General features: G+C 41.3%; 1 protein-coding gene across 1 annotated transcript; it reads left to right on the top strand.

The window, feature by feature from the left end:
* The first annotated feature begins 3140 nt into the window (after positions 1 to 3140).
* On the top strand, positions 3141 to 5771 carry IL20 (interleukin 20). The gene is given in 5 exon segments (XM_067714877.1): positions 3141 to 3296; positions 3585 to 3650; positions 3761 to 3913; positions 4580 to 4654; positions 5694 to 5771. Coding segments are annotated over 5 exon segments (528 nt in total).
* Positions 5772 to 18991: the final 13220 nt, after the last annotated feature.

Below are 18991 nucleotides of genomic sequence, written 5' to 3'. Positions count from 1 at the left end.
GGTTTCCTTTAACCAATAACTAAACCAGTAATCTCCAAAGAAGTGCTTCTTAGAGAAGGAAGGTGTTGAGGTAATCCAGTCTGCAATTAAACTGCCTCAGGCTGGGAGGAAGTCCAGTGCCACCAGAGAAATTCCAGCGGAGTTTTAGCCCTCACCTGTGGGAGCTGACTTCCTTCATGGGATATATATATATATATATATATGTACACATAATTGGAAACCTCTTAGCTTGAGACAGACTCCTAGGAGATCACAAGTAGCAGCCCTTCCTGAACTCAGGTAAGAGACCTCCCTCTCTCTACACTATTCACATGGTTCTGGGGATGAGCCCAGTTCTCCTAGTCATCTAGCCTGGTGTGTTCAGGGCCATGTCTAAAGGAGTCCTTTGCATTAGGGCAAAATATCCTAGAGAATAGGGAATTGTCATGTTTATCTTTGTATTCCAGTACCTAGCATGATATTCAAGACAGTGGGTGCTTAATAAATGCTGATCGAATTGTTGAATTTAACATATATTTACCATATACCCACTATGTTCAAGGCAACTAACATCATTCTCTATTTAAAATGAGTTGATCACTCACTAGATGCTAGGTGTACGAATCATGCATCATTTTATTTAAATGTCAAAACAAATTTCTGGGGTAAGTTTAATTATAACCATTTGGGGGCTAAGAAAACAAAACTCAAGAGAGGTGAGTTGACTTGTCCAAGGTCACATAGATGGAGAGTGACTAACTCATCCAGATTTACCTGTGACGTTTTCAGTTTTAAAAGTTAAAGTGAGGCTTCCCTGGTGGCACAGTGTTTGAGAGTCTGCCTGCCGATGCAGGGGACGTGGGTTCGTGCCCCGGTCCGGGAAGATCCCACATGCTGCGGAGCGGCTGGGCCCGTGAGCCATGGCCGCTGGGCCTGCGCATCCGGAGCCTGTGCTCCGCGGTGGGAGAGGCCTCTGTCCCGGAAAAAAAAAAAAAAAAGTTAAAGTGCTATGCCCTGGATCCCTCCCTAGTCTTGGGAAAACTAGGACAACCTACACCGATGGGGACTTGCAGAGCAGGCATTTGGACCTAGTTCTCAAACCCAGAGTTCTCTCTGAGGGTTTGGTTTGTTTATTCCTTTTTCCTACATGTGGCAGTATCCCAGGTGAATATGAATATAAAGTATACCGAGCCTATTGATTGGAACGTAGGAAAAAAATCAGTAAGCAGTAACGATTATCAGTACTGTACCAAGGCATTCTGGAACCTAAGGCAAACAGGAAAGATGTACACCTCTCTATATATTCTTTTTTAAAACTTTTATTGAAGTATAGTTGATTTCCAATGTTGTTTTAGTTTTAGGTGTACAGCAAAGTGAATCAGTTATACATATACATATATCCACTCTTTTTTAGATTCTTTTCCCATATAGGCCATTACGGAGTATTGAGTAGAGTTCCCTGTGCTGTACAGTAGGTCCTTATTCGTTATCTATTTTATGTATAGTAGTGAGTATAGGTCAGTCCCAATCTCCCAATTTATCCCTCCTCCCCTTACACCCTGGTAACCATAAGTTTGTTTTCTACATCTGTGAGTTTACTTCTGTTCTGTAAATAGTTTCATTTGTACTCTTCAGCATAGGTTTTTATTATTTTATGTGTATTATTTTCCCAAGACATTAAGGTAGTTGAAAATTATTGAAAAATTGATAATTAGCTGCATTACAACTCACATTATTTTTACGTTTAAATATGTTATTTATGTCCCAAACAGAATTTATTATAATTTTACTTTCCTGGTTTTAAGGGAAGAGAACTCATCACTAATATTTTCATCATATACTTCTGATACATAAAAACATAGATATGGATATAGATACATAGATAGATATAGATGGATGGGTAAACATATGTAGATATACATGGCTAGATAGATGATGTATAGATAGATAGACAGATAGGAGCACTCATTTCCCCTTTTGTCCTGGGTTTCCATATGGCTCAGCATGGCCCTGTCAGATTCTGTCTTTATTTAAATTGTTAATCTTTTGTTCATCATGGATTGTTTTCATTAATTTTGCTATTATTTATCTTGATTACTGAGACTTTTGTCTCCTTAAATTTTTTGCCTGAAGTGAGTGTTTCACTCTCCTCTTCCTAATCTCAGCGCGTTATCATTTTACCTTAAAACTCAGCAACTACTAGAAAGTACCCTCTTACAGAGCAAGCCTCATCCCAAGAAGAAATGAGTTCCTTCCCACCTTTTTCCTCTTTCTTTTGGGATCGCTTACTTGATCCTCAGCCTGAGTTACAAGGCTAGGAAAACGCATACTCTTGGATTAGTCCCAGGTATGCTTGAGTGCTGCCTTCCTGCAGAGGGCGCTGTGGAGTCCAGGTACCCCAGGAGGGTGGAGAAGTGCTAGGTGGAATTAGGCTGATTGCCCATCAGAACTTGCCTTTCCCTGGCAGAAGGACTGTTATGAAATCATTGACTTTCTATTTGTCTTCGGGGCTGAAATAAATCTACTATCCTCAAATAACCAATCTGATCTCAGACAAATGCCAAATAGAGCTAAGTTCTCCATCCCTGGGGATGGACGTAAAATTCAGACAATTTCCCTGAAATGTTTTTGGTGGCTTGGCAACAGCTTCTATGAGGTTCAGTTTTCCCCCAGTCCCTCTGTGGGTCTAAGGGGACCAGAAGGGTGAGCTACATTGGCATTCTGGAAGGGAAGACTATATACGTCAACTCGCAAAAACAAGTCCTGACATTTTCCCTGAAATGTCATCCTCTATCTACTCATTGCAAGTGCCTGCTGCTCCAGGCCTTTCCTGCTGGGCAATAACGATGGGGCTGGGATGGGGAGAGAATAAAGGAGTCAGGACCTGTAACACCAACTCATACTCAGACCCTGAACAAGCACCCGAAGCCTTCTCTTCTCTTTTTCTTAGTAAGTTGGATGAATGTGCCAGACCATCTGAAGTCAGATGAAGCTATTAAGTTTCACCAGGGGATATCGGGGACTGGGGGAGGCATGTCCCTGGTGACAGGACTGGCTTCTTAAGACATGAGATGGGGAAATCAATAAGTCATGCTCTTTCCTTTGAATTCTTAGCTCCTGTGGTCTCCAGAATCTGGCTCCAGAATCTCCTGGTCTCCAGAATGAAAGGCTCTGGTCTTCCCCTCTGCCTTCTTTCTGCTGTGTTTTATGTCTTCTGGACACCTTCTGCCAGGCTGAAGACACTCCATTTGGGAAGCTGTGTGATCACCACAAGTCTTCAGGCAATTCGAAGTGGATTTTCAGAGATACAGGACAGAGTGCTATGTGAGGGAAGGACCCCATCTTTCACTTTGTGACCGCCTCCCCACTTTTCTTCTTATTTTTCTCTGTCCCCCAGCAGTGGGATCACAAAAAGAGGCAGGCTGGGGACTCCTTACCAGGAGGATGTGTTCCCAGGAAATATCTGTAGTTCATAATTCAAAAGTGTTTTGGAGAGGGACTCTGTCCACTGTGCCATGGCAGGGAGGGGATGGGAGGTCTGGATGTCTAAGATCCTGGCAACAGTTACTAACCTGTACTTTTTCATCTTGCCTTCCTCTGTTTAGCAACCCAAAGATGAAATCATTGACCTCAGAATCTTGAGGAAGACTCAGCCTTTGCAAGACACGAAGGTACATGCTTGGTCTGTATGAGTTCTGGGAGGAAATATGAGTCGGGGGAATCTCCAGCACCCTTGTCCCTGGACACCCTCCGCCCACCAACACGCCAGTCTTCTTCGTAGCCTGCAGGTCAGTGCTGCCTCCTCCGCCATATACTGAGACTCTACCTGGACAGAGTATTCAAAAACTAACAGACCCCTGACCACCGTATCCTCCAGAAGATCAGCGGTCTCGCCAACTCTTTTCTTACCATCAAGAAGGACCTCTGTCTCTGTGTGACTAAGCGTCTTGGGTAAAAGGATCCACCTCAGCACATAGCTTCAAGGACTTAGCAATCAGGCTCATTCTTAGCCCCATTTAATGGATGGAAGAACTGAGTCCAAGAGTTCTAATAATCTGTGTTGAGCCATGTGACTAGGTAATAAGAACTCGGTTATATTTACTTTTGAATACAAGCTTCATGCAAAATGTCTACAGAACTATAAAGTGCTACCTATTTGATGTCACTGATAATTTCCTAGTATCCATGAAATTATGCTTCTTCTGTAGGTGAGTTATCCTGCGGCATACTAGTGCATACTGAGTCCAGGCAGCTAATCAGCAGACAACCGGACTCAATCTCAAGATAGGACCTAGGAATCCAATTCTCTTTCCCATGGGGGCTCTCTGGAGGCAGCTAGACTAGAACTGGGTTGGGGGGTGTAGGCCAGATGGGATACAGTGATCACAAACTCTTTCAGTGCTGCCTGTTTCTAAAAAGAAACAATGAGCTCTATATGCTTCCTCTTCTAGCTGGTGATCAGTTTAATGATCCTAAATAAGGAGGTCTGAAAAGACTTTTATAGGTGAAAGAATAGAACTTCCACCTACTTCGTGTCAATGGCAAGGGCAGAAAATCAGAATCTTTAATAAAATCTGTCATTCTTTGGTATTCTTTTCAGCATGCCCATATGACATGCCCTAGTGGGGAGGAAGCAATGGAGAAATACAGCCAGCTTATGAGCCACTACGAAGAGGTATATGCAGTTTTGGCCTTGGTTGGGATGAGTGTGTTTTTAGAACTGAGATCATAGATGGGTGTGATAGATGTTCATACTCAAAGAAATGTTACAGCCCTCAGGTTAATGGCCGTCTGAGGTCATGTGGACTGTCCCTCTTCTTTAACCCAGGGGATACCCATTCAGGCTCTAGAAAGGTGCTGTCTCTGCAAGATGCTCTGGGAGTCAAGAAGGAATAGCCATGATTCCATCAAGTCACTCCAGAGGCATCTGAACTTTTCAACTACACAAACTAGAGGTGATAGTTTTCCATCATTCATACGCTTGTACATACCCTCAAAATAGTCACTCACAATTTCATGCATGCCCGTGCCATGCTGTTTCTCACCTCAATGCCTTTGCACATCTGCCAGGAAGGCCGGAGTCTGCTCCACACTCACTAATTCCTACTCATCCTTTAAGACTCAGCCTAGGCATCACCTCCAGGAAGGCACTGGCTACTTCTCTCAGAGTTAAGTGCTCCTGTCATCCTGTGGGGACCCCATCATCTATTTCCCACACTACATTTTAATTGCCTGCTTCTGCCTGTCTCCCTCACTCAACTGTGAATTCCCTGTGGGTAGTGACGGTGTCATTCATTTCTGAGTCCCTAGCCAGCCCAATGCTTACTTAGCACAATAAATATTTGTTCCATTGAAGGATGCACAGCAGGCAACCCGTACACACACACACATACACACACACACACACACATCTTTCTTTAAAAAACAGCCTAATTACTTTGATCTCTGTGATTCAAGAGGCTTGAGTTGTAGTCCCAATTCTGCTACCCCCCGGGCCTCAGTTTCTCTATGTAAGACTCGGGTGATTGGACTCAATGATTTTTCCTCCCTCTTGTGAGATCTTGAGGTTCCATAATGTCTCTCGAGCTCTTCATTTTGAAAAAGATGCTCTGTTTACAATCTCCAGTAGACCTACCAGTGAAAGGAGAGGATTAACCTTGGAGCCCACATTGTCTCTTTATGAGTTGCTCACCACTTCACTTGGTATCTTCCAGCTTCAGCCTCAAGCAGCAGTGGTGAAGGCTTTGGGGGAGCTAGACATTCTCCTGAGCTGGATGGAGGAGATGGACTAGGAAGAAAGTGATGCTTCTGAGAGTATTCTGGGCCCAGACTCCCAGCCCTCAGTACCCAGGAGGCATGACCCCAAACCACCATCTCTTTTTGTATAATTTAGTGCTGGTCACTGTGTATATTATTTATTTATTATTTGTTTCCTTATTGTGATTATCTTCATGTGTTCCTATTCTTAATCTAGAGTTTTATCAGATTTTAATAAGATCTTTTTTACTGTTGAGTGTATTTATTAGTTAATATATTTATTTTTGCTATTTAACTTATTTATTTTTATATTTGAAGATGAGACTTTTAAAAACAATTCACAGATTATATTTATAGCCCAACTAGAGCAGGTTTTTCGTAGAGTAAACAAACCTTCTAAATTCTAGAGGAGTGGCTAGAATTTTATTAAATTAAGGACATGTTTACTGACCACCAGTGTTTTAAGAGATACTTAAAACTGAACCAATGGCTACTAAGTGTGGGTTGTGGAAGAAGAACTTCTGATGTGAAATTACAGGCTTGTCTTACAATTACTGACCACGCCTACTCAACTCCCAAACCCCAGACTTGTGTATCTTCCATTTATGGAATCCTCTGGGGCCAGAATGTATTTTTACAAATAAAGTTTTCTCCGTATGATATCTGCTTGGAGTTTGAAAATGCTTCAGGAGTAGAAACAATGGTGGGAATGAGCTTGAATCTCATATTACCTAGGGACCTCTTGCTTCTCCGGGGAAGGAAGATGCCAGTGAGAACCTGGGCCTTCTCTCCCCTGCCAAATGCATCCCCAGCTCTATCTCCTAAATCACCCACGGCTCTGATCCCATGACTCTGCCCTCCACATAAAGGGACTGTGACTGGGTGAGGGGCATCAGCCCTCCCTGCTTCCTCCTTGCTGGTGTTGAGCACTCTCCCCTCTGTACCACTGTTTTCCTTCTCATTTCAGGCTCTCATACTTCTATGTCAGAGGTCTTCATTGCAACACAAATTATAATGGGCAGGAAGCTCTATTATAAGGGCTAAGAATGCACAGGGGCAAAGTGTACTTCCCGAGCCCTGCCCAGGGAGGTGCATGAGCCCTCTTTTGAGGTCCTTCCATTTTGGATTCTGGCCAGCCTCATGGTATAGGTTGCTCCTGGATTAAGTCTTTGAGTTTGGAAACAATGATTAAGTCAGTGTTCTCGTTCCAGGCCCCTTTCATGCTGAGCTTCCCTGGGCTTGAAGGAGCCACAATTCTGGTCTGGATTGCTTGCCTCCTTCCTCCCCAGCTCACTCCGAATAGCACCTCAGCTTAGCAGTTTAGTTTCCACAGTTTCAGAAACAGCAGACTGATGCTCCTATAGTGAGCTTTCCCACTGCTTCTGGTTTCTGCTCCCAGCCCTCATCCTCGGCCCTGATGAAGTTTAAATAATTTTATTGATTTTTTTCTCATTATTAAGTAACAACTACCCAGTAGAGAAATTTTGGAAAATACAAAAAATATAAAGAAGAAAATGAAAATCACTCATAATCCTATCACCCATAGATAACCATTCTGAAATGTTTAGGGTTTTTTTTAAAATTTATTTATTTATTTTTGGCAGCGTTGGGTCTTCGTTGCTGCACACAGGCTTTCTCTAGTTGTGGCGAGCAGGGGCTACTCTTTGTTGCGGTGCGCAGGCTTCTCATTTCTCACTGAGGTGGCTTCTCTTGTTGCTGAGCACGGGGTCTAGGCGCGTGGGCTTTAGTAGTTGTGGCACACGGGCTCAGTAGTTGAGGCTCGCGGGCTCTAGAGCGCAGGCTGTAGAGCACAGCCTCAGTAGTTGTGGCTCACAGGCTTAGTTGCTCCATGGCATGTGGGATCTTCCCAGACTAGGGATCGAACCTGTGTCCCCTACATTGGCAGGCAGAGTCTTAACCACTGCACCACCAAGGAAATCCCTAGGTGTGTTTTTCTCCAGATCTTTTATCTTGGATTCAAATCATGATTCAATTCTGGTTACCTGATTGATTTGGGCTGTAAAATTTAACCTAGGAACATCTGGAAAACAAGATGATAATATCTACTTTTCAGGGTGATGGAAGAGATGGTCTTTTATGTTCCTTTGAAACAGGGCATTTTTGCTTTTATACTCTCCATTATGATCATCCTTCTTCTATCAGATTTTCCAGTTGCCTGTCTTCTGGTTTCCCTGACCAGTCTGACAAACGACTCAGCTTTAACTCTCAAGGCACAGTTGCAAAGTCAACTTCACTGATCTCAGTGTTAAAATTAGAACCAACATGAGATATGCTGAGGGCGTATCTCAGGTTGACCCACAGAACTGAGGATGAAGCTCCTCCCTTTGTTTTCTGGGAAGCATTTCTGATTCTTCTGAGACTCTGGGCCATGGGAAGCCTTGGTCTTTTGGAACTCCACATTACCATGTAACCACTCCTTGCCTGTTTATTCCTCTCCCCTGCAGGACCCTTCTCCTCCTCCAAGTCATTTTTCTGGTCTCTGCTTGAGCTACCACAGTACCAACAATGGGGAATTCAGCAGTGGAGAGTCAAACCAGTTTGGAGACTAAGACAAAACTTCATGAAGGTGGGCCATTAAGGGACAGACTCTAAAGAATAGTTTACAATTGTCACTTTCAATTCTAACAGTGAAAATGATCGTTGTCATTTATTAAGTACTTCTCATGTGCCAGGCACTGTTCTGGAAGCTTCACATACATTATCTTATTTGATCCTTAAAACAATCCTGTGAGGTAGGTTATTATTACCAGTTTGCAAGGGAAAATGTGCTCAGAGATGGTAATTTGTGCAAGGGCAGAACCAAGCTTTGAGTTGAGACATCCTGCTACCACAGCCCTCTATGCTTTCCCACTCTACTGTCTCCTTTCCCAACAGTGGCATCTAGTGTTCAGAAGCTCTGTGGGAAGGAATAATAAGTTTGGGCTTCATAGAGACATGAGTGAAAATCCTGATTCGGACACTCACTATCTTGGACCAGTGACATAACTATCCTTAGTACTATCCTTAGTTTCTTCACCTGCAAAGTAGGATTATACTACTTACCACGCTGAATTGATGTGAAGACTAAACAAGATTGTCATATCTAACTTGTACAAGCACATATTAAGTATCAGGTACTGTTTTAAGTGTGTTGCAAGTGCCTGCTCATTTAATTTACACAAGAGCATGATGAACTAGGTGTCCTTGTTATCCCCATTTTACAGATGAGGAAACTGAAGACCAGAAAGGTAAAGTATCTTGTTCAAGTTTACAGCTAATAATGGTGAGGGTAAAATATGATAGAATAGGCAGCCTGGAGAACCGTGCGTTTAACTACTTCACTTTGCTGCCTGGCTGGAATGCCCAGTACGTAGAGAGCACTTGATCAACAGAGGCTCTGGATATAGCAGTGCTTCTGCCTGAAGGGGAAAGTGATGAGCCTTCCTGCCAAGCTGTAGCACTAACTATTAACTTCCTGGTGCAACTTATCTCTGTAACATCTGTACTGAACTTCATTTTTCCATGGATCTGAACCTTGTTTCCTCAACAAGCAGAACAAGTTCCTTTGGAGATGATAAGATAAATATGCTAAACCTCAGGTTGACCTATCAGTTCTGATTACTCTTAGCTCTTAAACCTTGGATTAAGCATCTTAGACCACTCTACTTCTCTGGGCCTCAGTTTCTGATGAGAGATTGCATATAGTAATAGACAATGGCTAGACCATGTATAAAAGTAGAACTCTGATCCACAGTCTGTAGCAACCAGCCCAGGAAACCAATCCATTATCTGCAGTAAACAGCCCAGGAAGCCAGTCTGCTATCTGTAAGTCAGACTTGTATGAAATCAGACCACAGTCTCTAGCAACCAGCTCATGAAGCCGAACAATAACTCCTGTAGCCACTGGATCCAAATGGTCAGGAATTGATTAAAAACCGACAGCTTCCCTAATTTTTGTCCCCACTTCCAACCTAGCATGAACCAGACCAAATAATGCACCCCTAACCGATCGTATAGGATGCTCTGCTTCTAGTTAGCCTACTGATGGCTTCCCCACACCAGCAGCCTCCAAGCAAGGCATACCTGATGGCTTCTTTGTTTTCTCCTGTAAAGCTTTCCCACTTCTGCAGGCCTTTGAGTCTCTGCCAAAACATGTGATGGTGGCTGACTCCCTTTCTATAACAAGCTCTGAAAAAATAGCCTTTGCCTGTTCTCATTTGGTTGGTCTTCATTTACTCCACACTGCATTTGTAGAATGAAAGAGTTGGGACAGATGATTCTGAATTCTAGAAACTGGATGTGCTATCACTATTTCAGGAGATCAGATGTAGCTACTGCTGCCTTAATTACCAGTGGGGTTTGCATGGTTCCTGTAACATCAGTTTTGGATTTAGAATTTTAGGCGAGCTTATTTGATTGGAAAGACCTAGGTGATGCCCTAGATGCCAGGGAGACTGGACAAGCCTTCCCTCTGATGGGAGGTGGGCTCAGAAGGAAGAGCATCCCCTAAACTTAGGAATGAGATCCAGTTGCAGGGTGACTAAAAAGGGTAAAAAAAGTCTGCTGTATCTCTCACTTCCACCGTGCCTTGGGATTGACCCAATTCCCTGTTTTCAAGGATTCAGACCTTCTCCAACATGGTCCAGTATAATTTTGTCTGCCCGTTCTTCTTCCATACAGATGGAGAGCAAACGGACCATTCCCCTGCTGGACTCTTAAGTTCCTACAGGACAGGACTGTGTCTTTTCAGCTTTTTAGCCTACCCTATCTCAGGAAAAATTACTTTATTGATAAGGACTGAATTCAAAAGCAGGAGAATGGAATGCATTTTTAAAAATTAAAAACAAAAAAAATCTAAATGAAATTGGCTTCTCTACGTGTGTGGTTCTTAGTTAATTTTTTCATGAATTAATGGCTTTGGCTTTTGCTAGAAAATAGATAACACACTCTGCAGACTGGGCCTTGCCAACAGGAGGCAGCAGAACAACAGTTGGTGAAAGAATGAACTAATAGGGCCGCACCCCTAATTCACTGGAAGGTTGGCAGGTTGAACACTCTCCCGTTCAACCCAACTGTCAGGAGCACAATGAATCAGTCACTTAACGGGAAGAGGGTAGGACTCAGAGACCTACCCTCTGAGGCAGGAAGGAGGCAGGAAGCTGTGGATTAAAACCAGAGTGCTAATACCTTTCAGAGTACATTCTTTGTCTCACTGAACATTAGAGGTGGGCAAGAATTTACAGATCACTTTACAGGGTAACTGAGGTTCAGAGAGGGAAAGTGAGTTGTCCAAGGTTACACAGTGAGTTATGGCAGAGTTGGCATTAAAACTCAGGTCCCTGTACTTCCAAGATCACTAAATCTCAATTCAGTTAAAGAAGAAGTAAAAATCACCCAGATTGGAAATGAAGAAGTACAACAGTCTTTATTCATAGATGACATGCCTATCCAGGGAGAAATATCCAATGGATTTACGAAAAGCTAGTAGAACTAATAAGAAAGTTTCGTTTGGTAGCAGGATATAAGATCAATATACAAAGATCAATTGTATTTCCATGCACCATCAACACACAATTGGAACTTGAAATTTAAAAAAATACTATTTAAAATAACATCAAAAAGTTTGAAATCCTTGGAGATAAATCAAGAACAAGAAATGTAAAACAGCTCTACACTGAAAACTGTAAACCATTGCTGGGAGAAATGAAAGATTATTTAATAATGGAATGATGTACTATATTCATAGGTCTCAATATTATTATGTCAATTTCCCCCAAATTGATCTATAAGTTCAATGCAATCACAATATAAATTTCAGTAGCCTTTTTTTAAGGGTAGAAATGGACAAATCCACTTTAAAATTCATATTAAAAAGCAGCAGACCTAAAATAGCCAAAATAACTTTGAAAAAGAACAAAGTTGGAGGATTAATATTATTAGATTTCAAGACTTATATAAAGCAATGGCAATGAAGGCAGTGTGGTATTGGTGTAAAAACAAATAGATCAATAGAACAGAATGGAAAGTCCAGAAAAAGACCCACACAACTAGGGTCAATTGATTTTCTACAATCGTACAGAGGTAATTTAGTAGAGATAGAATAATCTTTCAAGAAATGGTGCTAAAATAATTGGATATTGTATAGACAAAAATAAACTTGGATCTATACTTTACTTCATATATACATGTTAACTCAAAATGGACCATCAATCTAAATGTAAAATCTATAACTATAAAATTTCTCAAAGAAAATCTGAGGAAAAAATCCTTCTGACTTTGAGTTAGCCAAAGATGTCTTAGATACAACACCAAAAGGAGAATCCATAAAAAACCGAATTGATAAATCGGACTTCACTAAAGTTAAACACTTCTGCGCTTAAAAAGACACCTAAGAAAATGAAAAGACAACCCATAGTCTGGGAGTAAATATTTGCAAATCCCTATATATAATAAGGGATGTGGGTCCAGAAAATATAAAGAATACTCAAAACTCAAATATAAGAAAACAACCCAATTAAAAATTGGGCAAGAGATTTGAACGGACACCAAAGAAGATAAATATATGCAAAAATAAGAGAAACACATGAAAAGATGCTCAATATTGTTTGTCATTAAGTATATGCAAATTAAAACCACAGTGAGAGAGAGTTGAAGATGGCAGAGTAGAAAGACGTGCTCTCATTCTCTCTTGCAAGAGCACCGGAATCACAACTAACTGCTGAACAGTCATCGACAGGAAGACACTGGAACTCACCAAAAAAGATACTCCGCACCCAAAGACAAAGGAGAAGCTGCAATGAGATGGTAGGAGGGGTGCCATCACAATAAAATCGAATCCCATAACTGCTGCGTGGGTGACACCCAGGTGTTAGTGGAGAACACTAACACCACAGAAGTCCACCCACTGGAGTGAAGGTTCTGAGCCCCACGTCAGGCTTCCCAACCTGGGCGTCTGGCAACAGGAGGAGGAATTCCTAGAGAATCAGACTTTGAAGGCTAGCGGGGTTTGATTGTAGGACTTTGACAGGACTTGGGGAAACAGACACTGCACACTTGGAGGGCACACACAAAGTAGTGTGTGCGTCGGGACCTAGGGGAAGGAGCGGTGACCCCACAGGAGACTGAACCAGACCTACCTGCTAGTGTTGGAGGGTCTCTTGCAGAGGCAGGGGGTGGCTATGTCTCACAGTGAGGACAAGGACACAGGCAGCAGAAGTTCTGGGAAGTACTCCTTGGTGTGAGCCCTCCCAGTGTCTGCCATTAGCCTCATCAAAGAGACCTTGGAGGCTCCAGTGTTGGGTCGCCTCAGGCCAAACAACCAACAGGGAGGGAACCCAGCCCCAGCCATTAGCAGACAAGTGGAATAAAGTTTTACTGAGCTCTGCCCACCAGAGCAACAGCCAGCACTATCCACCACCAGTCCCTCCCATCAGAAAGCTTGCACAAGCCTCTTAGATAGCCTCAATCCCCAGAGGGCAGACAGCAGAAGCACGAAGAACTACAATCCTGCAGCCTGTGAAACAAAAACCACATTCACAGAAAGATAGACAAAATGAAAAGGCAGAGGGCTATGTACCAGATGAAGAAACAAGGTAAAAACCCAGAAAAACAAATTAATGAAGTGGAGATAGGCAACCTTCCAGAAAAAGAATTCAGAATAATGATAGTGAAGATGATCCAGGACCTCGGAAAAACAAGGGAGGCAAAGGTCGACACGATGCAAGAAATGTTTAACAAACAAAAAGTGCAGGACCAGATGGCTTCACAGGTGAATTCTATCAAACATTCGGAGAAGAGGTAACACCCATCCTTCTCAAACTCTTCCAAAAAATTGCAGAGGGAGGCATACTCGCAAACTCATTCTATGAGGCCACCATCACCCTGATACCAAAACCAGACAAAGATACTACAAAAAAAGAAAATTACAGACCAATATCACTGATAAATATAGATGCAAAAATCCTCAACAAAATACTAGCAAACAGAATCCAACAACACATTAAAAGGATCATACACATGATCAAGTGGGATTTATCCCAGGGATGCAAGGATTCTACAATGTATGCAAATCAATCAATGTGATACACCATATTAGCAAGTTGAAAAATAAAAACCATATGATCATCTCAATAGATGCAGAAAAAGCTTTTGACAAAATTCAACACCCATTTATGATAAGAACTCTCCAGAAAGTGGGCATAGATGGAACCTACCTCAACATAATAAAGGCCATATATGACAAACTCACAGCAAACATCATTCTCAATGGTGAAAAACTGAAAGCATTTCCTCTAAGATCAGGAATGAGACAAGGATGTCCAGTCTCACCACTATTATTCAACATAGTTTTGGAAGTCCTAGCCATGGCAATCAGAGAAGAAAAAGAAATAAAAGGAATACAAATCAGAAAAGAAGAAGTAAAACTGTCACTGTTTGCAGATGACATGATACTCTACATAGAGAACCCTAAAGATGCCACCAGAAAACTACTGGAGCTAATGAATGAATTTGGTAAAGTTGCAGGATACAAAATTAATGCACAGAAATCTCTTGCATTCCTATACACTAATGATGAAAATTCTGAGAGAGAAATTAAGGAAATGCTCCCATTTACCAATGCAACAAAGAGAATAAAATACAGAGGAATAAATCTACCTAGGGAGACAAAAGACCTGTATGCAGAAAACTATAAGACACTGATGAAAGAAATTAAAGATGATACCAACAGATGGAGAGATATACCATGTTCTTGGATTGGAAGAATCAATATTGTGAAAATGACTATACTACCCAAAGCAATCTACATATTCAATGCAATCACTATCAAATTACCAATGGCATTTTTTACAGAACTAGAACAAAAAGTCTTAAAATTTGTATGGAGACACAAAAGACCCCAAATAGCCAAAGCAGTCTTGAGGGAAAAAAATGGAGCTGGAGGAATCAGACTCCCTGACTTCAGACTATACTACAAAGCTACAGTAATCAAGACAATATGGTACTGGTACAAAAGCAGAAATATATATCAATGAAACAAGATAGAAAGCCCAGAGATAAACCCACGTACCTATGGTCAACTAATCCATGAGAAAGGAGGCAAGGATATACAATGGAGAAAAGACAGTTTCTTCAAAAAGTGGTGCTGAGAAAACTGGACATCTACATGTAAAAGAATGAAATTAGAACACTCCCTAACACCATACACAAAAATAAACTCAAAATGAATTAGAGACCTAAATGTAAGACCAGACACTATAAAACTCTTAGAGGAAAACATAGGAAGAAAACTCTTCGACATAAATCACAGCAAGATCTTTTTTGATCCACCTCCTAGAGTCATGGAAATAAAAACAAAAATAAACTAATGGGACCTAATGAAACTTAAAAGCTTTTGCAAAGCAAAGGAAACTACAAACAAGACGAAAAGACAACCCTCAGAACGGGAGAAAATATTTGCAAACAAATCAATGGACAAAGGATTAATTTCCAATATATATAAACAGCTCGTGCAGCTCAATATTAAAAAACAAACAACCCAATCCAAAAATGGGCAGAAGACCTAAATAGACATTTCTCCAAAGAAGACATACAGATGGCCAAGAGGCACATGAAAAGTTGCTCAACATCACTAATTATTAGAGAAAAGCAAATCAAAACTACAATGAGGTATCACATCACACCAGTTAGAATGAGCGTCATCAGAAAATCTACAAACAACAAATGCTGGAGAGGATGTGGAGAAAAGGGAACCCTCTTGCACTGTTGGTGGGAATGTAAATTGATACAGCCACTATGGAGAACAGTATGGAGGTTCCTTAAAAAACTAAAAATAGAATTACTATATGATCCAGCAATCACACTACTGGGCATATACCCAGAGAAAACCATAATTCAAAAAGACACATGCACCCCAATATTCATTGCAGCACTATTTACAATAGCCAGGTCATAGAATCAACCTCATTGCCCATTGACAGATGAATGGATAAAGGAGATGTGGTATATATATACAATGGAGTATTAGCCATAAATAGGAACAAAATTGGGTCATTTATAGAGATGTGGATGGACCTACAGACTGTAATACAGAGTGAAGTAAGTGAGAAAAACAAATATCATATATTAACTCACATATGTGGAACCTAGAAAAATGGTACAGATGAATTGTTTTGCAGGGTAGAAATTGAGACACAGATGTACAGAACAAACATATGGACACCAAGGGGGGAAAGCGGCAGGGTGGAGGGGTGGTGGTGTGATGATTTGGGAGATTGGGATTGACATATATACACTAATATGTATAAAAATGGATAACTCATAAGAACGTGCTGTATAAAAAAATAAATAAAATAAAATTCAAAACAAACAAACAAACAAAAAACCCACAGTGAGATACCACACTATACCTGTTAGAACGGCTAAAATTAAAAAGACTGAGCGGGCTTCCCTGGTGGCGCAGTGGTTGAGAGTCCGCCTGCCGATGCAGGGGACACAGGTTCATGTCCCGGTCCTGGAAGATCCCACATGCCGCGGAGCGGCTGGGCCCGTGAGCCATGGCCGCTGAGCCTGTGGGTCTAGAGCCTGTGCTCCGCAACGGGAGAGACCACAACAGTGAGGCCCGTGTACCGCAAAAAAAAAAAAAAAAAAAAAAGACTGACCATATCGTATGCTAGGGGAAGGTGTGGAGGAAATGAAACTCATATGGGCTGTTGGGAATATACAATGATACAACCACTTTGAAAATAGTTCGGCAGTTTTTGAAAAAGTTGAAGAAACAGCTGCCATATGACCCAGTCATTCCATTCCTAGGTATTTATCCAAGAGAAGAGAAAGCATATGTTCATGAAAAGACTTGTACATAAATGTTCATGGAAGGTTTATGTTTAATAGCCCCAAATTTAAAACAACCTAAATGTCTACCAACAAACGAAGGGTTAAACTGTGATGAATGTGTTCATTATCTTGATGATGGTGATGGTTTCCAGTGGTACACATATGCCAAAACTTGTCATATTGTACATTTTAAATGTGCAGTTTATCGCATGACACTTGTATATCAGTAAAGTTCTTTAAAAATAATTCAATTTGAGGTAATTTCTCTTTCTAGGCTTTGTGGAGGTTAGAGGCATATAAAGAGAGTGAGGTTGGTAGGACAAGTCACTGCCAGCAATATAAGACTCAATGTAATTAAGGAAAGACCTCTATGTGGGGAGATGAGGGAAGGCTTTCTGAAGGAGGGATCCTTGAATTAGACCATGAAGGATGAGCAAGGATGTTAGTGAGTGGCATAAAAAGACAAAGGACCTGAAGTCCTGCTACCCCAGGGAAGTGGTTCTGTCCTGTGCTAATATCAACATTCTCACACGTATAGCGTATGGCAGTTCAAAATACCTTTATTTAACTTATTTATGTATGTCCCACCTCCTTTCAAAGTGATCGAGGGTGGCTTATAAGGTTACATGCAATACTGCAGGATTTAAGGAAAACAGATGAAACACTTAGAACACAGATAATACAATGAAGTTGAGCTAAGATTGTTCCACAAAGGACATGTCATAAGGTTCTGAATCATAACTTGTTAGAAGGATCAAGATTTGGCTCTGAGATTTATCGAGGCTGGAACAAAGGGAGAAACATGGTTGTTACAAAACTCACTAAGCACTTTGTCTGTGTTATCTCATTGCATCCTCACAGATGTACCCAGCAGGTGTGTCTTTCCTGTCGGTGGCAGAAGACATTGGTTTTTCTGAGCTGTTGGGGAGCTGGGGAATATGTGGAAGAATCTTCCTTTTTGTCTGTTTTGCCTGAAAGAAGAAACAGCTGTTGGCTTTTAGATGAGTCTTCTCACTGAGAAGAATTCAAGAACAGCTGGAAAAATCAGGAAACATGAAAAAAATACTGTTTGAAGGTTTTGAAGAGATAACAAAACAGACATAATTCCAGGGCCAAGATTTGGGAGAGGGAAATCCAGAGACGTGAGCCCAGCACTGGGTACTGCTTTTCCCTGAGGAAGGTCATCCAAATTCAGAAAAGTTGATGAAAGGTTGGGAAACAGAAGATGTGCCCAATTTGCCACAAATTTACAGGATCAGGGTAACAGCAATAGGTGCTTGAGCCTGCTGATGAGGGGTCCTAGTAACCTCCCTGTCAAGCTTCCCGTTGAGATCCCAAAGTGCTACCCACTAGGTGTCATGGTCACCCATGGTGATCCCCTAACAGGGACAGAAAATCAGCTTCGAATTATCTCATTCTGTGATTGGATTAAACTAACGTGGAATTACCAATCCCCTACCCTCCTTCCAGAAGCAAATATAAATCCACCTCAGAGGACGATAATATCCTAACCTTGAAATTATCTTTATAACTTTTCAAATACAATGTCGGGGAACGTTTAGAATAGCAAAACCATAGGGACAGAAAGAAAACCAGTTTTTTCCAGGGACTAAGGGGAGAGAGAGTGTGGTGTGATCCTAATGGTTATGAGGTTTCTTTCCGGGGTAATGAAAATGTTCTGAAATTAGATAATGATGCTGATTGCACAATTCTGTGAATATACCAAAACCCACTGAATTGTACACTTTTCAGTGAATTATAAAAGGGTGAATTCTATTTCAATAAAGCTATTATTTTAAAAATGAAGGGCTTCCCTGGTGGCGCAATGGTTAAGAATCCGCCTGCCAATGCAGGGGACACAGGTTCAAGCCCTGTTCCGGGAAGATCCCACGTGTCGCAGAGCAACTAAGGCCGTGCACCACAACTACTGAGTCTGTGTGCCACAACTACTGAAGCCCGTGCGCCTAGAGCCCATGCTCCGCAACAAGAGAAGACACTGCAATGAGAAGCCCGTGCACTGCAACGAAGAGTATAGCCCCCTCTTGCCGCAACTAGAGAAAGCCTGTGCGCAGCAACGAAGACCCAACACAGCCAAAAACAAAATAAATAAATAAATTTATAAAAAATAAAAATGAAGATGAAATAAAGACATTTCAGATCAACAAACTTTAGAGGAAAGTAGAAATAGTTAAGGTATAATGATTTTAGGACAAAATGATTTGGCTTCTTAGGAAACGATTTAGTTCTCATTTACTTTCATTACAATTGTTAATCAAAAAAGAGCCCACTCAATGAATTCTGGTCTTGACGTTTTCATATAGTCTCATGTGACTTCTCTTGGGGCTGGACTATTATTTTTGTTAAGTTTTCTAATTTTTTTTCCTTTTTTATTGACGTATAATTGACATACACTATTATATTA

This window comes from Pseudorca crassidens, chromosome 2 (genome assembly GCF_039906515.1).
Source record: "Pseudorca crassidens isolate mPseCra1 chromosome 2, mPseCra1.hap1, whole genome shotgun sequence".
Lineage (NCBI taxonomy): Eukaryota > Metazoa > Chordata > Mammalia > Artiodactyla > Delphinidae > Pseudorca > Pseudorca crassidens.
This window is presented reverse-complemented; position numbering and strand designations above follow the sequence as displayed.